At 45.2% G+C, this 23,859-nt stretch overlaps 1 protein-coding gene across 5 annotated transcripts in view; it reads left to right on the top strand.

Moving 5' to 3' along the window:
• The window catches only part of BNC1 (basonuclin zinc finger protein 1), a 143,422-nt gene that overhangs the window by 106,000 nt on the left and 13,563 nt on the right, over positions 1-23,859 (top strand). For all 5 annotated transcript variants that reach the window (XM_069624991.1, XM_069624992.1, XM_069624989.1 and 2 more), the window contains one exon: positions 585-2,503. In XM_069624991.1, the coding sequence (XP_069481092.1) occupies positions 585-2,503 (1,919 nt within the window). The remainder of the gene's footprint in view (positions 1-584; positions 2,504-23,859) is intronic.

Genomic DNA, 23,859 nt, shown 5'->3' with positions numbered 1-23,859 from the left:
AAATAAATGGGGTAAAGTTATATACAAATAACTAGTTTATGGGAACAAAAATACAGAGCAGCAATGATAATGATAATGAAAGAAATTGTAATGGCTTTTCAGATGAATCTTCATTTTAGTGTTACATGTTCTATATTCTGAGTGGGCTCAGACTGTGGGAACGAGCCAATGTTCTGTTCTGCGTGTTTGTGACAATTGTCATTCATAGCAAATTTCACATGTGTAAATGAATTTGTCAATGTCACCATTGTTCTACACAAGTGTGACTGAGGTCAGCATACAAAGTTAATCCCCTTTTAGTGATTTGAGGGATTCGAATTTCTTTTGCCCGTAGAATATACAAAGGTAACTCACACTTTTTTGCACCGAGTAACAAGAATGTGACACTGGGAATAGCCACACGTTTGTTTCATTGAAACGATGGACGCACCACCCAATACAATTCAGTACACCCGAGAACAGTTCGCGAGTACTATGGTCTGATCATTTGGTCAGTTCATTCTATGCCATACTGTACAATCAAATCAAGCATTAGGTTATATCTTCAGTCTAGTAATTTTGTCCCTGTTATTTTCTTTTTCTAGGATGGTACTGGAAAGGTGCTGGATCACTGGACCATAATGACCAATGAAGAGGAACTGGCTGCTTTGCAACAATTTCTTCGTTTTGGCGAGACAAAGTCCATTGTCGAATTAATGGCAGTGCAGGAGAAAGAGGAGCTCTCAGTGGTGATGCCACCGGTCAGAACTAATTCAGATATAAGGACATTCATAGAGGGCAGCAACCATAGAAGTAGCCCTGTGCTACTACCACCCTTGGACAAAGTAAACTCTTCCAACATTCATCACTTTGAGAATATTGTAAATAATATGGCTTTCATGCTGCCTTTCCAGTTTTTCAGTCCACTGCCTCCACCTTTGCTTGGTTCAACGCCTGACAGACATTTGATTCCGCAAGTTCAAAGCAGGGGTTGTGAAAGCAAACAAGATGTCCACGGCGAATTTTCTGAGAGTAGTTTCTTAACTTCCAGTTCTGCTTCATTTCAACTGGAAAATGAGACGAACAGCATTCACTCCCAAGCCGTCAGCACTAAAATAGAAGACGATAGCCCTTTAAGTGATTCTAGTTCCCAGGATGCCGCAACTAAGCTCGAGATGACACCACTGTCCCCGGAAAGCATGAGGGTTGATGAGAGAAATGGCAATGGCCCAAGGAAAGGCCGGGTCTACTGCTCTGCATGTGAAAAGACTTTCTATGACAAAGGAACTCTCAAAATTCACTACAATGCTGTGCATTTGAAGATCAAACACAGGTGTACCATTGAGGGGTGCAATATGGTCTTCAGCTCATTGCGTAGCCGAAATCGACACAGTTCAAATCCCAACCCGAGACTTCATATGCCCATGAACCGGAATAACCGAGACAAAGATCTCAGGAATGGCTTGAGGATATCACTGTCTGACGAGAATAAAAGAACAGAGTACATGCCTCCATCTGCTGACAGCAGAGGGGGACCAAACTATATATCTCCTTGCACAGACTTAAAGGCACAGTCCAGCTTTCCTAGCATCGGACAACATGGTGTTCTTTTTCCCAACTTGAAGACTGTCCAACCAGTTCTTCCTTTCTATCGGAGTCCAGTCACTCCCGCTGAACTCGCGAATACTCCCGTATCTTTACCTTCTCTGCCTGTGGTTTCCTCATCTCTAACTGAGCAGCATTTCTCAAAAGAACTATCATTTGATGCTCAGCCCAAAAAGAAGTCCAGAAAATCTAGTATGCCTATTAAAATAGAGAAAGAATCAATTGAGCCAGAGACTGAGAACGTGGACACTGTTGCCTCTGAAAACGATCCGCCTACGCAGGTGGTAAGTAATGGAAACTTAGAAACCTATGGACAAAAACGTACAGAACCGCAAATTGTCAGTAGGTTGAAAAGTGACTTGCATTCCGTCAACAGTGTCAAACCCATTTCTGATTTGGAGCAGCATCAAAAAACAGACGTGTCTTCAGATGCATCGTATTTTAACGACTCCTCAGACTCTGGTGAAGAATTGCACCTTTTGGAGGAGGAGGCCGAGGACAACGAAGAACAAGCTTTAAAAAGGGTTCTGTGTGAAAATACATATGGCAGCCCAAAAGAGATGGGTGCTGGACAACCACCTGCTGATCGCCCTTCACATGTACCAAACCATCTAAAAAAGCAAATTTCTGATGATCTCGAAGCTCATCACCGCCTTATCGGTAGTAGCTCTTACAGTGCTCTACAAGACCGGGGAACAAGTCTCTCAAGCTACGACGACTCAAAAGGCCTGGACCTCAGTCAACACGATCTGGGGACGTTGAAGGAAGACAGTCGTTTTCACTGTGAAATATGCGAGAAGACATTCACAAATCCGTACAGTGTAAAAATGCATTACAGAAACGTACATCTTAAAGAGATGTACATCTGTACATTTCAGGGTTGCAATGCTGCTTTTCCTTCACGGAGGAGTAGAGAGAGGTAAGGAATCTACCGCCTAAATAACACATTGGGCAATTGATAAAAATGAGACTTGATTGTGCGGTGGTAAACGTGCAAAATGTATTTTAAGGCGTCCCTAAAATTAAGATGCTGTGAATGAAGCTCTCTTAATGTAACTAGTTAAATGCATTGATTGATTCTCGTTATCTGCGTAAAATGTCGTTTTTGAGTGACTATTGATTGGAATAATCAGTGTCACGGTTATTACAAAAAAATGGTGGTTTCTTAGTTCAGGTTGAAAAATTCAAACTCTCACAATTGCTGAGATTTTAATTTTAGTGCTGCATGAGAATATTGTAAGTTAAGAAACTTGGGAAGGCAAGGCACGAATTGGTTTATTTTCGTATTCATGTTTATGTATGTATTTATTTATTTATTTATTGTAGGAGTTATGTAATGCAACACATGTCACCTTACGCTCACTTCGGAGAATAACATAATACAGAGAAAACAGGTAATTTATAGGTAGTTGGAACCCAACTGAATATTACTCGGTGTAGGCAGGTTTTGGTCGATGGTCAGTGTTAAATAATTCAGTTTTTTAAAAAGGTTTTCTGAATTGCAGATCGTGAAGTTCAGTCCTTACTGTTGAGTGTGGGTGTTCCACAGTTTAGGCCCTTGAACTCTGGAGGGGCGGTCTCCACGTTTGAGTGTTGAAGGAATGTTGATTTATCAGGTGTGCATTTGATGATGGAAGGTTTCGGGCTTGTAAGTAGCAGGTGACCAGATCATGTTGGTAACCTGGTGCTTTTCTCCTGTAAGCCGTTTATACAGTGCAGAGTATCTTCAATTTGATTCTTGACTCCACTGGGATTCAGTGAAGAGCTTTGAGGGCCTGTTTTATGTGGTCACATTTTTGAAGGTTAAGGCACAGTTGGGTGCCTGGTTTTGCAATTTTTGCAAGTTGCAGAGGAGTCTCTTTGGGAGTTGTGTGTGGAGAATCTTACAGTACTCCAGGTCTGCCAACACCAGGACTCTCATCCGTGACATTTGGTGGTCGGTGTGAAGTTACAGAAATATTTCTTTGAGTAGGAACAGTTGAAAGTTGGTTCCTTTTGAGTACTGCATTGATTTGAGGGTGAAAGGAAAGATCTCTATCAAATATCAATCCCAGATGATTTACCTTTGATAAGATGATCCGGGGGTTCCACATAGGAACTGGAATTGGTTGTGATCTGTTCCACTCGGGACCTTGTTTGTTTTGGAGCCATTCAGCCAGATTAAACTTTGCTTTATAGAGTGGTGAATGTGGTGGAGGCATTTAGAAATGGTGTGTGCGATCTCAGGTTGTTCTCAAGATATATATGCATCTGGGTGCCATCAGCGTACATTTCAAACTAGACCTGGTGAAGGTCAGGAGGGCAAGCAGGCACATGTTTACATTGAATACAAGTGGAGAGCGAGGATCCCTAAGAGGAACTTGATTGGAGACATAGCCTGGGTAAAGAAAGGGATGGCTACTGTAATCTCTGACTGTACAATTCATCCAAATGATCTGTGACTATGCACGCTGTATCCCAACACAACATTCTTGTTGGATCTGAGAGTGGTATACAATTATTACCAGGGATGTGAGTTACAAAATAGCTGGTCACGGAGCTCAGAATGGCGACCTTATTTCATAATATCAGAAGTGCTCCGATTGCAGGCTCATAAGCGAGATGCTGCCATCGTCCCTCTGCGGATCCTGATTGCTTTCACCTTGGCATCTGCACACCACTTCCTGTGACCCTCTCCCCACTCCTTTGATCACCCCAAAAATGACCGTCTGTCTGCTTCTCTCTGTCACCATGCTAACCCAGTCACCTTTCCGAAGCTACAGACACTCCTCCCACCCATCACCGATGGCCACCAGGGAAAGGGACAAGGGACAAGGGACCAGAAGGACTTCTGCTTTCCTTTTATATAATGTATGTCAGAGGCTTTTGAATCTGGTTAGATTCACATGCTTTGCATAGGCCGCCATCTAGTGGTTGGATTGGAGGATTACCTATTTCTTTGAGTTCTAAAAACAGGATTTTGACAGGGGGGGGGGGGGTTCCTCTCACACTAGCCCTATCCTATGTTACAGGGACCCATATTCCTTCACATGTTGACGTTCACAGATTGTTTTGTTCCCTCCTTTCACTTGGCCGTAACTTTGAGAAGGAGAACAATTATTAACATTGTTTGATCGCATGCTCAGGGCAGAGTTATTTGTGGTGGACACCGAAGGAGATCCGAAGCCATTGAAAGCATCCAACAAGCACTTCAAAAGTACAGGTGGAGAGTATGGGTAAATTCATTACTACTTGTCGAAGCCTAGATAATGCCTTTTTATTGATCCTTACCTTTTACAAAGTCTGCGTAAAAACCTCCAAAACCCAAATGGAGAAAACCCTATTTAAGTTTTGCTAGGGTGTAATTCAAAATTCCTGTAGAAAGACATGCAGAGTGTGCAATAGTAGCCTGCTAAGGATCGAGGCTAGGCGTTGCAAAAATATATGCTAGAAACAAAGATAGGGTGCCATCTAAAGAGCTGGGCAGTAAAGGCAATGCAGTCCAAATTGGTACCGGGTTAGTACAGCACTCCAATGCACAAACAAAATGGCAGGGTCGACATCGACCTTGAACTGTCATGTGTTGAGGTGGCAGCAAGCAAAGCCTCGCAACCGGCCCCCAGCTCTGACAGCTCCTTGCCACAAGTTATGGAGAAGTGCCCTGGCCACTGAGAGTCTATACATACTGTAAGGGTGTGAAAGGAGGAGACCGACACACAGGTGGCAATGTTGTGATTATAGACTTTTATTTGGGTGAAAATAAGAGGAAACAGCCTAACTGTTCCTAACAGTAAGAGGGGATTCTCTGCCTCAACTAAATACTAAGCACTCGTTCAGGATGTTCATCTAAAGCAAATAGTTCACTGTGCTGTGTCAAAACCTATTTCCGTCCCTTACACTCTTAACTAACTAAGGAAAAGCGAGGATCTTAGTACAGAAGAGTGACTCCCTTCTTCTGGACTGAGGCTTTGTGTTGGTGATGAGACGTGTTCTCCAGATTACATAAACAAAAAAGTTCTAACAGTTCTCTTGGAGGATTTCCCCATCAATGGCAGGCACAGAAGAGCAAGTTACTTACCCCTGGTATCCAATCTTTCGATTGGATGTTCCTCCCACGTATTCCTTATCTTATGATAGCGCCAATATACAGCTTAGCTGCTTCTGCATATATATTTCAGCACAGGGCACGGTGCGTCGATGCCTGTCGACTCAGATGTCCCTCTAAGGCCTCCGTCTCAATGTCGACGTCACAGAAGACTTATATAGCACGCACAGCATCCATTGGCTTCAGTTCCATTTTTCTGAATGTTGGATTCATCCCATACCTGAAAGTTACTCCTCGTGAGAGAGCAGACTGTAATAGGAAATTCTACGGCAGGGTAGGTTGGGAGGGGCAATAAGGAATACGTGAGAGGAACATCCAATCGAAAGAACGTTACCAGGGGTAAGTAATTTGTTCTTCGAATGGATTGTGTCCTCCCACGTATTGCTTATTTTATGATAGACTCTCAAAGCAGTTCTTGTATTCCTCGAGGAGGGAGTCAGAATTGTCCATGACAATTTATGAGTTCTCATAGTTCTGTGTGCACAGAATGCAACGCTGTCTTATGAAATAAGCCTTCCCGGCTTGAAGAAGAATCTAAACTGTAATGTTTGCTGAAAGTGTGTACGGACGACCATGTGGCAGCCGCACATATTTCTTTAATTGGTACTCCCCTCTGTAATGCAGAGGAAGTAGCCATGCCCCTGGTGGAGTGAGCCCGAAGGCCCTCTGGAGCATCTTTTCCCACCTGTCTGTAGCATTCAGCTATTGCCAGTATTATCCATCTGGATAATGTCTGTTTAGTGGTTGCCATACTCAACTTATGGCCTGTGTAGCCAACAAACAGTGCTTATCTTGTCTTAGTCTTGCCATTCTGGTTATATAGAAACTCAATGCATGTTTAGGATCAAGCCTGTTTAGCCTCTCTTCTTCCTTCCGAGGGTGCGGAGGAGGGTAAAATGATGGTAATGTAATTTTCTGAGTCAAAAATAGTGTATGGAGACTTGCAGGATAAGGCCTGAAGTTCACTCACCCTTCGGCAGATGTAATGGCCACTAAGAAGATGGATTTTAAGGTTAGCAACCTCAAAGTACAGAAGTGTATAGACTCAAAAGGAGCACACATCATACATTTCAACACCAAGTTGAGATCCCAAACCGGGACTTGAAAAGGGATCAGAGGGAAAACATTTGTCAATCCTTTTAGGAATGATATTATTAGTGGAAATTTGAAGTAAGATACCTCCTCTGACGTGCACTTGAATATAGAAAGTGCTGCAAGATATCCTTCAATAGTACCAATCTGGAGTCCCAGATTAGCTAGGTGTAACAAAAAGGATAACACCATAGGTGTATTACATGTAAATGGATCAACATTCTTAGCTGTGCACCAGCTGCAGAATGTGTTCCAATGGTAGTGGTAGAAAGACTTAGTTGCTGGCCTTCTGGCCGAAAGCAAAATCTCCATTACATCATCTGGGTGGTCCCAATCCTTGTATTTTAGCCTCTCAGAAACGATGCATGAATGCGGAGTGTATTGGCCTCTGGATGGAGAACCTGACCTTCCTCCTGTGAGAGAAGATCCTCTCTTTGTGGAAGACGTATTGGAGGGCAGATGGTCATGCCCAGAATGCCTGGGTACCATGTCCTCCTGGCCCAATCCGGAGCAATTAGGATCATGGATTTCCCAAACTTTCTCAACCTCCTGATCACGTGAGGATTGACGGGGTCTGGAGGAAACGCATACAGGAGTGGAAACTCCCAGTCCACCACAAACGAGTCTCCTAGAGATCCACTTGGGGGGAAATTCCCTGGAGCAGAACAGTTCGCACTCTTGGTTGACACTGGTTGTGAACAAATCCACTTGAGGGTTTCCCCAAAGGGTGAAGTTCTCTTGAAGGACTTCCTGAGCTATTTCCCACTCATGGGAGACTGATTTTTGCCTGCTCCGAGCGTCAACCGCCGTATTCTCCACTCTGGCTAGGTGAACTGCCGATGGGGAGATTCCTTCTTGAATTGCCCAGAACCAGAGCTGCATTGCCTCGCTGCACAGTGGTAGTGACCCTACACCACCTCTCTTGTTGAGGTAGTACATGGCCACGTGTTGTCCGTCACTATCGGGACGTTCTTCCCCCGCACAGAGGGCAGAAAGGCCTTCAGTGCTAGTCTGATTGCCCTCAACTACAACAGGTTGATATGTAGTTTGGACTCCGATGGAGACCATTGACCGCTAATCTGTTAAGGATTTCAATCAGGCAATACACCCTGGTCTCAGCCTAGTATGCAGTGCACAAATGAAATACTTATTTCAATATTCTGAGTGATATACCACACATATCACACCCCTTCTCAAAATACCCCCAGGTCACAATGGACCAGGAATCAGGCTGGTTGATAAAGGTAATATGTATTTATTTATTTAAAATTTAAATCAAACCTATGTTTTAATATATGGGGCAGCAATCACCAATGTGGTGACAATACAAATAAAAAAAAAAGGTATGTAAGGCAGTTAAATTCACTTCTTGCAACACAAAATATAAAATAGCAGAGAAAAGAACAGTTTTGGCTTGTTTGGAAAGATGGCATTTAAGTTAAGATTTCCCCCTGCAAATTTCTCAACTCACAAATAAGCAATTCTACACAGATGAAAGGGAGCAACAGGAATAAAGAGCAATCAACAGAATTTAAAGACAACCTTCTCTCCCCAAATCAGAGAGAAAAACGGTTTGGAAATCTTACACTTTCAAAATGACATTCGAAAATGGCTTAGCAAAACAATGAAGTGTGCAAAAATCCTTAAATCAATGTAAATTCCTACGGGAGCAACATGAGAAAGATCCTAACAATCATAAGCTAAAGTATGAGCAAAATTACACATGGAAGTTTGGAAATAATTGAAATTGGAAATCACGTGTAAACTTTTGCAGAAATGCAAATTCCCACCTAGAATTCACTAAACGGTTTTTAGGAAAAATGGGTGAAATACACTGTTTTGGGATGCGGTGTTTGTGTTGGAATGTAGCTACAGGTCTTATGTTTAAGTCAGAGTTGAAATGGAGTCCGCTATTAAATTGAGGAAGTTATGCAATGTTGAATGAGAGGTGGTTTTAGAAAAATAGAACAGGTTTTAAAATGAAGGGTTGATTATACTTAAACAAGATTAATGGCTAAGAAAAAGAGAATGCCACCCGTGAATCTCCAGTTACATGGCCGCTTGTAACCCTTCACATGGCGGATAACCCGTTTTCTTCATGGGAATTACTTTATTTAATCAAAATCACTAATGGCTTATCGTCTAGTAAAACAACAATGAGGAGAAAATCAGCGCTAGCACTCGGAATCACAGACGGGGTTGCACAAATGGTTCTGACAATATTCTAGGTTCTTAAGGCAAAGATAGGATGGTTGAGAGATTGGGATAGGACAAGGCAAGGAAAACAATTCTATGGATTACTAGGATTCCTATTGATACTTGCAGTCCACTTTATTTTACGATTTTGGACAATGAAGGGTTCTGGTCATCCCACGGGTCGGGTCTAACAACGGACAGCAAGGCACATCTGGCGGAATTGGATCAGCGGGGCAGTTCTGGTCACCTGGATTGGAACCTCAGACTGGATTGGACTGGATTGGATTGGCCCTTCTGGTTGCTGAATACTGTAGATCATTGCGATGGCGAGTCTGGAGTAGGCAAGCATTTAGTGGTAGCAAGCCAAACTGGATCAACATGTTTCCCTTAAGTTTTGGGATGGTTTCAGAATTGTGGGCCTAGCTGAAAAAGGAGTTCATCAATGCAGAGGCCTTGGCTTTGCAAAGAAATCTGGAATCAGGAACAAGATGGAGAATTCGGGAACATGGTGCCATGCAGAAATCAGGAAGGAGTCAGAAATCAGTGTCTGTCTGTGTATTGTGAGGTTCCCTTATTTATCATGCCAAATGACATCACTCACGTGTATGGTAGGGGCAGACTTACTACCCACACCCACAAGGCTATGATTGGGAAAGAGCACAGTTCCCGCCTTACTCTTTGCTGGTTGGATCACAGAAAGGGCTGTCATGTTTTAGGATATTATCTGGAAACCTAGTTATTAGGACCAAAATCTAACTTTCCCACAAATACATATTTATGTTGTTATGCCCTCTAAGAAAATCGGATACATAAATTACATATTTCGTGGGTCACATTCTAATCCAACTCCCAAGTCGGTGGGACCTGGTTCAGTCTTTCAGTTGAATTTTGGCAATTTTCACCATAAAAGGTTTGGCCTAACATTTCCCAATTCTGTACATATATGCACAATCACGCCTAGAATATGGATGCAAAATATTAAATTTGCAACATTAATAGTTTCTATGCAATTGGTAATTCTTCATAACTTCAGTTCCTTACGCATTAAGAAATTCTACCAAGTTTTCAAATGAGTAGCAGAAATTCAGATTTAGATGTATGTATTTTTCACTCTTTTTCTTATTCTTGCTGCCAAGTTAAATGTCTTGAAGTTCAGTGGCAAAATAGGCATTTTAAACCCAAAAATCACATGTCAGGTTTTTTTTATTTCTTCCCAAGTGTGAGCAAATGGCAAACCGTTTGAAGTTGAATAAGGGGCCTCTCCCTGGAGAGTGGAGCTTCCTGCCCCTCCCCTGGAAGGGTGAGTGTCCAGGCCTGCCATTGTCTTCGCCTGGGGCCCAGACAAATGTCTAATGAGGTCCTTTATCATGAGTATGCAAGGCCTCCCAGCCGCAATTAGCCCTTCCTGCCAGCAGTGGAGGTGTCAACCTTTCTCAGGCTCAGAGCAGGGTTGTTTTTTTTTCCACTGGTTGATTAACCAAGACTGGTTTTGCTTTAAGTTCCACCCTTTAAATCTTTCATTTAAAAACATAAAATTAACACAGCTTATAGGTGGATTTTTTAACATTAGCAATCCTTTGACATTCTTAAAGAATTAAGCCCTTAAACAAGAACATACTTTAAAACAGGCGATTTTGCCTTTCATTCATGAAAAAGCCCATTAAACTGATCTCTTTAAATCCGATTTTCCTCTGCAGCAAATACACATTTTAGTCTGCATTAGTTCTTCCCTTGAGTGCTGGAATGGTTTGCAGCCTGGATACATGTATCATGCCTTTGTTTAGAGTTTCTCTCTGCACAGCTGATTATGCTATTTGTTGCAAAGTTTAGCCACGTTTTTCCTGTGGAAAATGAAAACAAGGGTTGCTGGGTTGCTTTTTCAAAGATACATTTTGTAGCAGCTGTCATTAAATGAGGCCCGGTTCCTCTGAGCCACACTGGATGGTCCTGGGCATTGCAGGTCTCTTTTAATCTCAATGATTCAGTAAAATGAATGGATCTGGTACCAAAAACGGCACTTTTTAAGGATGCAAAGCTGACATTTTAAAAGGTATTTTATGTTTTTAGCACAATTCATTCACTTTGCTCCATCTTGACTGTGGCAGAGCCCACTGGCATGCTCCTGCAGTGAGAACTCTGTTTTCACCCCCGACTGTGTGTGGCAGGGTGTGCATCCTTTTTATGGTTGTAACCTAAATGCAGTTTTGAAGATTTTGGTGCGCACAGGAGCGAGCGTGGTCATTTTGGGCTGTTTCCTTCACCATTTCAGTAAAGTGATGTAGTGGGGCACATTGGAATGGGTCAAAATATCCCACAGATTGTCAGGTTTGGCTCCCCATCCTGTGAGTGAGGCGTCCGTTACTACCTTTATCTCTGGCCATGGTTGCCAAAATGGTTCTCCTTTTAAAATGTACTTGTAGGCCCACCACACAGGATCCTTAGTAACTCTGTTTAGGACCTGAAGGAGATCTGACATCCTGCCTGAGAATTGAGACCATTGAGTCCTGAGAGTCCACTGGAGGGATCTCGTTCTAAGGCGCGCCTCTGGCACCAGAAAAATGCAGGATGTCATGAGGCGAGCAACCTCAGAAAGTTGAAAGCCGGGAGATGCTGAGCACTCAGAATGTCTTGAGCCCTCACCTCTGGTGGCAAGGCTTTTCCCAGGGATGCATCTAGGACTGCTCCAATGAATAGGAGCTTCTGGGATGGTATCATGTGAGACTTCTTGAAGTTGAGGGAAAAGCCCCGTCTGTGAAGGGAGTGACAGGTGGAGCTGAGATGTTCCATTGCCTGTTTGGGAGAACGTGCCCTGATCAACCAATCATCTAGGTAGGGGTAGACATGAATTCCCCCGCTCCTGAGACTCGCTGCCACCACAACCATTAACTTGGTGAAAACCCTTGGGGCGGAGGTCAGCCCAAATGGCAGAACTCGAAAGTGATAATGAGAACTGCCAACCACGACCCTCGGGTACCGTCTGTGCTTGTGATGGATTGGCACATGAAAGTAAGCCTCCTGGAGGTCCAATGATACATTTCTGCATGATCAGATGGGTCTCATCTGCCAAACTCTACCTCTGGTGAGGTGTCTAAACCACTGGCATTATGTAGGCACTCTTGAAGGTCTTTTATCCTGGACTCCTCAGATATTAGGGCCTCAGGAACTGATGGCGTACCATATTTGAGGCCAAAAGGTCTTGATTCATCAGATCATGGTTCTGTGTCCTCATAAATCGAGGAAAGAGACTTGAAAAATTCATCCTAGTTAGGTGAAGAGGTACATGATTTTTTAATGATACCCGATCTTTCCTGATATTCGTCGGCAAAAGTGCTGAGATTGTCGATACCGTTGATGTCAAAGGCGTTGATTCCTGTGTCGACCACTTTGTTGCTTATAACATCGAGGAGCTCGAAGCCCGATGCGTCAATGACTTTTGCTTGTGTTTTGTGTCGATGGCTTCGAAGTATGGTTTTTCTGCGCCAATGGCATCCATAAAGAGTCTCTCTGTGGCCATTGCGTCGATGAATAAGTCCTTGTAGGAACTTTTTCTCGACTCGAGGGATCCTTAGAACACTCTCAAGGAGCTTTGACTGCTGGCTCGAAGGAGCATGGGTCTTATTCTTGTGCTTATCGACCTGAGCATAGTTTTTGACAGTACTCGAGGGGGTCAAGGTTGGATTCTCAAATACTTTCATCATCTTCAGCCTACATTCTTCCCACTCAGCTTGGTAGGCTGTTTTTGTTGGACATTTGGACATACAACCTGTTCCGGAGAAGAACTCCAAGACATCGAAGATCTATGGTGCCGTTTCTTCGAGTGTCTGACAATGATGAATGGTTGAAGCCACTTCGTGATTGGGATCGTTTACTTTTTTTATGGCGAGGAGAAACAGTTCTCGATTTGTCCTATGTCTGTCTTTTTGATGGAGTCTATAGGGACTTATGGATCCTATCTGCCGCAAGTTTCCCTCTGCAATCTCTCAGGGCTTTCAATGTCATGGACAGGCAGTCCTCACACACAGACGAAGGATGAGCTGATCCCAGGCACCACAAGCATATTCTGTGGTGGTCTGTAATGGACATCTTCGGGCCGCAGTCACGCCATTTCTTAAATCCTGATTTCGGAGTAGATGATGAAGCCATTTTTGAAGTTTCCTCGAAGATTCTCACAAAGGAACCGAAGCATACCATATCCGAAGCGTTAGCGCAGAAAAAACGGAACTGAAGCAAACGGACGCTGTGCACGCTATATATGCCTTCAGTGACGTCAACATTGAGACGGAGGCAACCGAGGGACATCGAGTCGACAGGCAATGACGCGCAGCGCCCTCTGCTGAAAAAAAGAATTCTGAAGCAGCTAAGCTGGTTATTGGAGATATCATAAGATAAGCAATACATGGAAGGACACAATTGATTCGAATAGAAAGTCTCTTTAAATTACTTATTCTATTCAGAATACCAGGAGGATGGCTTCCTCCCGTATGGCTCTTCTTGGACTCGCTGTGAAAACTCAGCAAGTGATGGGGTAATATCTCTCTTCCCCGTGTCTTTCTCTGACCTTTCAGACAGTTCAGCAAACGTGGGGGTATCTCTCCATTCCCCTGGCCCCTCTCAGACCTTTTCAGGATGCCAGAGAAAATACCTCCTTTACCTTTGGCTCCTTTGCAACTTCTCGTATCCACAGGGGGAATGACTCCCTTCCCCTGGTTGGTTTCCAGCTTCTCTGCTATTTGTAAGGTAGACCTGGTTCAGTATCCTGCCAGGTACTGTCATTGTTCATATAATGGCTTCTTTAGTTAGTATAGCAGACCTGGTAGACTATATGCTGCCCCAAACCCTTATTTGGCATACTTTGCTGTTTTTAGTGCTTTTCTTTTTTTAAGCCAGAACTCTGAGTGCTTCACCCGACCCTTCCCTCCCACTTCCTGATCACCTGCTAGTTTCCTTCCCGAGCCCGCCTTCCTGACCTGATTGGCTGCTCCTAACTCGCTACAGCGAGATACAAAACAGGAACACCTTGCCCCTGGACACCATTTTTGCTTGTGTGCTTCAGGGGAGCATTTCTGGTCCCAATCTGCTGCCCGACACCTTATTTGGCATACCTTGCTGTTTTTAGTTCCTTTTTTGTGATAACCTGCTAGTCTCCATCTCCAGCCCGCCTTCCCAACCTGATTGGCTAGGTGAGCCATTTAGATTGACCATCCAGGGCAGCCTCCTGCCCGGGCATTCTCAACTAAGGGCCACAAAGCAAAGGGTGAGCAGCTCCAGTCTGTGTTCACCTGGGAAGCCAGCCACAGTCAACCAGCAGTGACTGAGAAAGCAAGAGTGGTCGGACGGGGGGTGTACAGTCATTACGGTACTCCAGTAAAGCCCTACCACTTTTAATACCTACTATAACATAACCCATCTCTGTCAATCTGCCATCTCACACTTATTCTGCTCTCCTCCATGTTTCACATATAGGTGTTTCCCCTCTTGTGCTGCCTTTAAAAACAAGGTGCTTTCTCCCATTGCTGCTGTATGTGAGAATCCTGAATGGGTCTCACCCGCTAGTCCCCGGGCATCTATCATCCAGGTGGCCAGAAGGCGTCCATTGCTTTTGGATCCAGTTCCTGGGGGTGGAGCAGTGCTGGAGGATCACCTGGGGGAGGGGTCCTCGGGGAATGGAAGTGGTACACCGGAGGACAAGACCTGGTATTCCCTTCCCTGTAACACCTTTACCCCATCCTACAAGGTAGGATATTTAGGAACTCAACCCCCTGCCTTTTCCAACACTAACACTTTCTCACGGACAGCTCACTATGAGAGAAAAAGGACCAACACCCGAGAGGTATACCTGTCTTATCCCAATACAATGTTGAGGCAGGGTCAGGCAATTACTGATCATTACACACACCTGACTTCCATCACACTTCCACACCCGGATAAAAGGCGGAGAACGAAAGCACACAAGGAAGCAGAAGTTCCAAGATGGCAGTTTAATATGAGGTGGAAGACGGCAAGACCGAAGAGGATTGAAAGGAGGGAAGTGCCCTTGACTTTTTCAACAAAGGTCCATTACTTTCAAGAACCTTCGAGAATAGGAAACGTAAGACCAGGAATCAAGGCTGAAGAACCCTGCACTGTGGGTCGGAGGTACCCGGGGCTCTCTGTGTCGATAGTCAAGGCGGGCGAATCATTTTCCGCCATGGTACTGTCCGTGGCTCTTACAACAAAGCAGCGCCAGTGAAGTCAGCACAGCCGTTGAGTTGGGGAGACTGATACCAAACCGGTCTGTGTTGCAGCCAAGGTTGCATGCGGCAAAATTGTATAGTGAAAACTGAAGAGAACAGTGTATGAAGAGTTATGTGGCAAACGATGCAGAAATAATTAAATTGCAGAGGAGTAATTGAACTTTAAAGCAAAGACACTATACCGTAAACAGAGTGGTCTGGTACCACGTGGGTGCTCATTCGAAAGTCTGTTAGGTATCAAGCTGAAAGGTGGCAAATGTGGTAAGTGATAAAGAATTGTGAAATCGAAGTGGTCCTGCAACGGATCAAGCAAAACCCTGTGTACATTCGAAAGTCTTCGATAATTGATAAAACGGTATATGAAGTTGATCTGAGCCCAAGTAAGGGGGAACCGGATCTAACCTTGGCTGAGGGGGATCCGGGGTGAACAAAGACACCAGCACCAGAGATTGAAACATTGTGATAAGAGAAGGATCTGAGCCCAGATGAGGGAGATCCAAGGTGAAGAACCGTGTGTTGAAAGGATTTGGGCCCAGCTGAGGGGATCCAAGGTGAACTAAGAAATTGAGCATTTGTGAAAATTTGAAAGAGGAAAAGAACTTATCGTTTATTTTGTCATATCGGGCCCTCTCAATGAAGACACTTTGAAGGACAAAGAGACTTGGGCACACAAGGCCCTGTTGCTAATGATTGAACTGTATCCTCGTGCTAGAGAAGCCAGAGACTCTGCTAAGCTCAAGTGTACCGACTTATCCTGTGCTGAAAACGTGGGGAAAGAGAGACCAATGGCCTGAACATCCTGACATATCATTTTGTGAACACTTCTTTCTTTTTCGTAACATTGTTTGCCAAACTATTTGTATTTAGCTGTAAAGATTGGCAATAGCTTTATTAGTATAGGCCCTTTTATTTTGACTAGACACCACTAGGACTGCATTATTATTATTTGATGGTGTAGCTTGTTCCCATCTGTAGATGTAGGCTTAGATAAGTATGTTCAAACCCATTTTAAAATCAAGAAACACCTTTGAACACTGCTCACTTGTGTCCGTCTTATTGTTGATACCATCCCTTCCTTACATATGTTTCACATCTATGTATTTCCCCACTGATGCACTGTTCCCATCTAGTGTTGCGTTTCACATCTCCCATTAATGCTGTGTACCAATTCTAGGTGTTTAATCAGGAAGGATCCTTTGGATCCCTCACTGAAACCCTGCCTAAAGTCTCCGCCCAGGTGACCAGAGGACGGCAGATGCTTCCTGGTCCCAAACCTGGGGGTGGTGTACTACGGGAGGATCACCTGGGAGAAGACGGGCCCAGGTTGGTGAGGAGATTCCGTGGGATGAGACACAGTATTTTTCCTCTGACAGGAAGACTCTTCCTAATGTACCTAAAGAGGTAATCGCTTGTCATTTTAATGTCCCTAAACCTAAATTAGATCTTAGGTTGTGAACCCTAAAGTTATAAAAGCTAAGAGAACTCTACTAAGGGAAAGATCTTTTTGGTTATCAAAAACTGAAACCCTTCCTCAATCCCATGGGTACAATGTAAAGGAGTATGGATATGTTGTCTTCAATAAATCATCTTTCTCTGTAACATCTAATTCTCAAAGCCCCTCTCTTAAAAACTTTAAGGGAATAACATCTACCCTTGCAAGTAATTCAAATATGCTGAAACCTAACTTTGTTTAAAGAAACTACAAGTCCCAGAATTCTACAGGCACTGAGATGAGGGAGAGGGATGAGGAGGCATGTAGACATAGTAGCCGGGCAATTAAGCCTAGTAGCCATTGCAGTAGTCAGGAAATTGAGACTAATAGCCCACACCTGAAAATGATCACTGAACCTGGGTGGCATAAAAGTCCCTCTCAGGTGCAGGTAGCAGGAAGGAGTAGAAGGAGCTAGAACGTTGGGTGGAGTGCAGGCTGTAGCAGTAGAAGCAGAGAGAAAGCATAAGGCTGGCAAACCACACAGAAGTGTGAGAACAAGAGGGACGCTGAAACTTGGCGATAGCAGATTTCACCTGCAAGTTCTGAGAGAGTCCTGTTCTCCCAAAACCTGAAGTGCAGAGGCTGCGCAGCGGAAGATGTGCTGGAGAAACCGTGTTCGCCATGTGAGCCTGATTGCCGGTATTGCTGAGCTGTGGGCGTGCAGGATACTAAGGCATGAAGCAAGTTGCAAGCCAAGGGTCTTGGGAGGAAAAGGAACTCCCCGTGTAGGAGAAGGGTGTGTCCCCAGGGAGCCAGAAGCAGTAGCCGTTGTAGTGGAAGTCGGGAAAGCAGTGCAACCCGCAAAGCAAGTGTCTAAGAAGCCGATGAGTGAAGCACAGCATTCTAACACATTGCGTGAGCCTTACTGGTAACTGTATGAATCTCCTTATTGAGTCGCATATGACTTTATGCAAGCCGAAGTTGTTCGTGACAGCATTGCTAACAATGGAAATGTAGCACTTGCGTATACCGTGAAAGTTCTGTTATTCGTGTGAGAAGCTAAAGCTACTGAAATTCATTGTTCTCATATTAAAAGACTGGTGCTGACTGGTCACGGGTCCCTAATTAAGGAGAGCGAACACTGATGGAACCATTACCGAAAACCTAACCTTGACAATACACGATTTACAAGTTATAAAGACTGGAAACTCCATCAAAGAGAGGGTGTGTGTACCTAATTTATTATTTTTCTTTATACAGGAATACAATTTTATATTCATCTTTAAACCTTAAAATCTACTTTGATATGATAGATTATTATATAATATAACGCGCTTAATACTCAAAGGTTTCTAAGCGCAGACCCGGGGCTCGAGCCTGTGTAGCTCTGTGTCGTCTTGCTTCCAAGGCGAGCATATTGCTCCTGAGCTATCCTCCCAAGACTTTAAAGAGAGGTTGCATGTGCCTAACTGTGTTTCAACTTAGACTGGATCTGAATCTTATAAATTGACATACCTTTCATTACTACAACATAAAAAGTATAAACTGTTAATAGTGAAACCAGCCTTTGTAAGTGTTAAAGAGCCTTACAGCGGCACTGTGAAGTTGTTAACCAAGTGGATTAAAATACAAATGTGCAAGTAATACCTGAAGCTATGAGTGGCAGCAAGGCTTATGGGTAATTGCTTGGGCTGATAGCTGACATAAAGGTGTGAGTGAAGCTCAGGAAGGGGATCTGGCTGCTTGTAAAGAATATTTTGAAGTGGACACAACCTTTAGTGACAGACAGTGAACGCCAGAGAGAAGTAAGTCTTAATGGCAAATCCAGATTTTTATTGTGCCAATCAGACAAGACAGGCTTTTGAAGAGGGTTATTCAAAAGGAAGAGTGCCTTGCCCACCTAAAGAAGTTGAAGTTCTTTAAATGTATCTTGTCGAAGCCTCTTTGTCTCAGTACTTTTGCCGGATTCATACAGGGAGTCCCTACTCTTCCTCGTCTCAGTACTTTGGAAGATGTTGGTTGCTCTACCTTACATAGGTACAAGGTAGAGTGTGGAATCAGGTTACCCTGTATACGGTAGGGAGATGAGGGAGGGAATGGGATATTTGGGGTATAACACATTATTTCCCTAATAATCGTCCCAAGTCCCACAGAGGGGATTCCCGGCCATGAAAGCCACTCGCTGCGTACCACCCCCAGGAGGACTATTCGATAGTGGACTATTTCTGTGGCCTCATGGGAAGGGTCTTCCCCTAGAGAAGCAAGGAAGATATTCTGGGATTCATCACAATAGACACATACATACATACACACATATGATGCACCCAGATGTCGAGCCCAGTAGACGCAGATGCCGGGAAAAGACCAACACAAAAACATTGGGCTACAGGAAAGCGGTTATAAAAAGACCAAGTCTACATCCTCCCCACCCACAGAAACGTACAGAGAAGAACACTTTCTGAGGGAGGCTCAACAGCTACGCAGCAAAAGGGCATAATTGACCTATAAGACTCAGAGGAGGATTAGGAGAAAGGGATGGAAAATACATCCAATCATTTGAGGCCAAACCCCCGTCTCAGATTTCTATTCAGTTGACGTACGGAATAAGTTACTTACCTGTAACTGTTGTCCAGCATTGGATCTCTCATCCAATCACTGGAGACTGGGTCATACTGCGGCCATCCAATGACAACCGCCTTCCTGAGTCCCGCTGCCAGCCGCCATCTTCAGATTCAAAGCATGTGAGGTGCCAGTATGAACCCAGAAGAGCACCACCCGGACTGAGGGAGGGTTTGCACGTGAATCCATACCAGACCCATGCTGGAGAACAACAGTTACAGGTAAGTAACTTGTTCCTTCCCTACCATTGGTCTGGCATGGATTCACATGCTCATAAATATGATTATAAAGCAGTAGACATATACAAAACCACAGGAGTTGGCAAATGTGAGAAACCTGAAGGTGGTGTCTAACCCGCTAGTACCTGTGGGATTTGTTATCCAGGTGGCCAAGACGCAGCCATCGCTTTTGAATCCAGTTCCTGGGGGTGCGCCTGTGAGGGAGGATGACCTGGATGAGGGGTCCCCTGGGAGTAGAAGTGGGACACTGGAGGGTGAGATGTGGTATCCCCTTTCCAATAACACATTTTCCCCATCCTATCAGGTAGGAACCTAGGAATTCAACCCCCGCCCCCTTTCCGACACAAACACTTTCTCACGGACAGTTCACTGTGAGCAACATCGTGCTATCACCAGAGCCGTATACCTGACATTTCCCAATACCATGGACAGGCTATTACGGATTATTAGACACACCTGACTTCCATCACACTTCCCAACACGGATAAAAGGCGGATCACGAAAGCACACTCTGAGCGAGGCAAAACACACAAGGAAACGGCAGTTCCAAGATGGCAGTTGAATACAAGGAGAAAGATGGCGAGACCAGAGAGAGTCAGAAGGAGGGAAGCAACTGTGACCTCTAAAGACTGTTATTTTTGTGAGCCTTAGAAAGTAAGAAACAGAAGACCAGGAACTAAGGCTGACCAAACCTGCACAGTGTGTCGGAGGTACCCGGAGCTCTCTGCGTCGATCACCAAGGTGGGGAGGAGTGATTGCCGCCGTGATACTGTCCTACAACAAAGCAGCGTCAGAAAAGACAGCCCAGCCGGTGAGTCAGAGAGACTGATACCAAACCAGCTTGTGTTTTGAATCAAGGTTGCAAGCGACAACATTGAACAAAGAGAACAGTGTGTGAGACGTTTGCAAATAGAGACATGGATATAATTGGAAACCAAAAAGGAGTAGTTGAACTTTATAATTGAACTTTGGTAGGTCAAGAAAAGATACCACACACAGTGGTCCGGTCCCACATGGGTGCTCATTTGAAAGTCTCAGGAATCCAACTGATGCTGAGTGTGAGAAAAGGGAATATTGAAATCGAAGTGGTCATGAAATGGGTCAATTGGTCCGAGCCCGGGTGAGGGCGACTGAGTAAAAAAAGGGATCTGAGCCTGGCTGAGGGACACCCAAGGTGAACCGTGAATCGCCTGAGAGAATTATCTGAAAATAGTTTGAAAGGGATCAGAGCCCGGTTGAGGGGGAACCAGGGTGAACACCCAAATTGAGTGCTGCAAGAAAGGAAGAAAGGAAAATAACATTTTCGTATTGTTTTGGTATACCAGGCCCTCTGAGTTAAGAGACTTGCAAGAAGTAAAGAGGCTTGGACACAGAATGTCTTGAACTGTGAGCATTGAACTGTATCCTTGTACCGCAGAAGCAGGGGTGGACTGGCCAATAGGGAACTCTGGAGTTTTCCCGATAGGCCTCTGCACCTTGGGCCTCTTTTGTGTGGTAATCTGTTTTATTTTCAACATTTTCTCATAGGAAATGTTTTGGGCTTGCTGAAAATCTGTAATATGGGACCACTTTGAACATTATTTCGAGGGTCTCTTTTGGTTCCCAGTGCACTCCGACGCAGAAGCCAGAGGGTGTGCTTTGTTCCAGTGAACCGAATTGTCCTGTGCTGAAAACGTGAGGAAGGGAGGCCAACGGCCCGAACATCCTGACTTATCATTTTGTGAACGCTTCTTTCTTTTTCATAAACATCACCCCGCCTTATTTTGTAAATTAGTGGTAAGGGTTGGCAATAGGTTTTTTAGTATGGGCCCTTTTTTATTTTGACAAGACTCCACTAGGACTGCATTATTATTATTTGATGGTTGTAACTTGCTCCCATCTGTAGATTTAGGTTTAGATAGGTATTTATCTCACCTTTGTGAAAGTTCAATAAACACCCTTGAACTGTGGTCACTTGTGTATGTCTTACTATTGCCACCATGCGTCCCTTACACAAAGCTCAACAGTAGTACAAACACTTACCCCTGGACCGACTCACCTCAAGCAAATAGGTTGCGTAGCACCGTTTGGCTGACTCTGGACTCCTCCCTGGAATCCCGGTCGACACAGTAGAACCTGATGAAGGTATATGTAGACATCCACATAACAGCCCTGCAAATGTCCAGCAAGGGAACCCCAGAGAGAAACACTATAGTTGCAGCGATGGCTCTGGGGAATGGGCTCTAGGCCGGCCCAGGAGTGCTCTGTTGGCCAGATGATGACCGTGCATGATGCAGATGGAGAGCCACCTGGATATGGAAGCCTTTGACGAGGCATTTCCCTGATTCACAGGAACCAAAGTTCACAAAAAAGTTGAGAAGTCTTCAGAAAATCCTTTGTGTGAGCCACGTAGAACTTTAAGGCCCAAGCAACATCCAGCGTATGCAGTGACCGTTCAGCAGCTGGAGCAGGATTCGGGAAGAAGACTGGAAGCACCAAGTGTTCCTTAAGGTAGATGTAGACGGAACCTTGGGCATTAAGGAAGGGTGGGTCCGAAGCACCACCCTTGCAGCATGAACCACCGGTATGGGCATTTGCAGGAGAGAGCTTGCATTTCCTGATGCCGTCTTCCAAGAAAGAAACGTCAGGGGGGCCTGATGCAATGGTTCGAATGGTGGCCCCATGAGCCTGGTGAGGACGACATTGAGCCGCTACAGCAGGAGCCTTCACTGGACGGAAGGTTCTGAAGAGGCCCTTCAGGAATTCTTTGACAAGCCTGTGGGGCCAAAAGGGTGGTCTGCCTGGCAAGCAGGTGTATCGTGATATAGCTGCCAGATTCACCCTGTTGGAGGTGTGGGCTAATCCAGCCTTGGCTAGTGATGTTAAGTACGGCAGGAGCTGAGGGACCATGACGCGCAGAGACGTGATCTTCTGGGACCTGCACCACACCATGAAGCAAGTCCACTTGTGCCTGTAACACAGTAGTGTAGAGGACACCTTGGCCCTGGCAAGAACCGCTTTACATTCCATAGAAAGATTAAAGTGGCAAAATGATAGTGCTGCAGGAGCCAAGCCGTGACGTTCAATGATGCCAGGTCGTGATGCAGACAGGTCCCCCTTTCTCTGGAGGGCAGGTCGGGAAGAGAAGGTAGACGGATGGCTGGAGCCACCGACACGTGGAGCAGGTCCGGGACCAGATCTAGCGGGGCCACGCTGGGGCGATGAGTATCCTCTTGCAGTGACAGAGTTTGAGTGTGTTGATGACACGCAACAAAAGTGGAATTGGGTGGAAGGCATACTTAAACAGTCCTTCCCATCTGAGCGAGAAGGCGTCGCCTAGGCTCCCCGGCTGGGGAATCCTGCTGGTGCACTCTGTGCATTTGGAGTTTGCTGCTGTGGAGAAGAGGTCGATCTGGGGACGACCCCATTTGCTGAAGAGGAAAGACGCCTGCTTCTGTTGAATCTCCCATTCCTGGCAGGACCGCAGCTTCCTGCCTCTGCTACGGTGTTCTTGATGTCTGCCGGCTGAAACGGGATGAGGAACATGCCTTGAAAAATTGCCCAGTGCCACAGGGCTTGAGCCTCTAGTGAAAGAGCAGGGGATCGGGTCCCGCCCTGTTTCCTGATGTAGAACATCGTGGAGTTGTTGCCTGTGAAGATCCTTACAACCTGCTTGCACTTCTGGAGTAGCAGGGCCGTGTGTAGCCCTTCCTCGCTACAGGTGGAATACGAGGGTACCTGTGTTCGAACACCAGGGTGTGTCCCTGATGACGTATGTCATGTCCTTCCACAGGTTGATGAAATAGGATAGACGACCCCCACCAGGGTGCAAAAGTGGGGTCCTGGCCTGGGGCTGAGTCAGGCTTGCTTGGGTGTTTGCGTCTTGCCTTGTGGGTGCCAGTGACACTGAAACCCTCCTCCGAAGGCTTGCAGCAGGCCTCTGTATGCTTCCTGTGGTGTGGAGCAGGAGGGCTGCCAGGAGGACGTAGAGGCGTATCATCTGGAAGATCTGCTGAACATTCCCCTTGAAGATAGAAAGGACGAGGACCTCTGTTGCAGGGTCCCTAGGGATCTTGCTGTCTCTATGTCTGTCTTTATCACCTGCAGCGTATCATCCACTACCTTTCCGAAGAGGTTATCCCCGTCAAAGGGCATAGCGACCACCGTGGCCTGGACATCAGTTCTAAAGTTGGTGGCCGTCAGCCAGCCTTGGCGCCTGAGTGCCACACCATTACCCGTTTGGCGAAAAGCTGGTCTGCGGCATCCATGGCTACTGTGATGGTGTGATCGGAGGCCACCTCTCCTTTCTGAAAGAGGGTGCAAGCCTCTGTCTTCTTGTCATCCGGCAACAAATCTAGAATGTGCCCAGATTGAACCATAACTCCCTATCATACCAGGCTA

This window comes from Ambystoma mexicanum, chromosome 11 (assembly GCF_040938575.1).
Source record: "Ambystoma mexicanum isolate Mex_15411 chromosome 11, UKY_AmexF1_1, whole genome shotgun sequence".
Taxonomy (NCBI): Eukaryota; Metazoa; Chordata; class Amphibia; order Caudata; family Ambystomatidae; genus Ambystoma; species Ambystoma mexicanum.
Note: the sequence above shows the minus strand (reverse complement) of the source record. Positions and strands in the feature narration are given on the sequence as shown.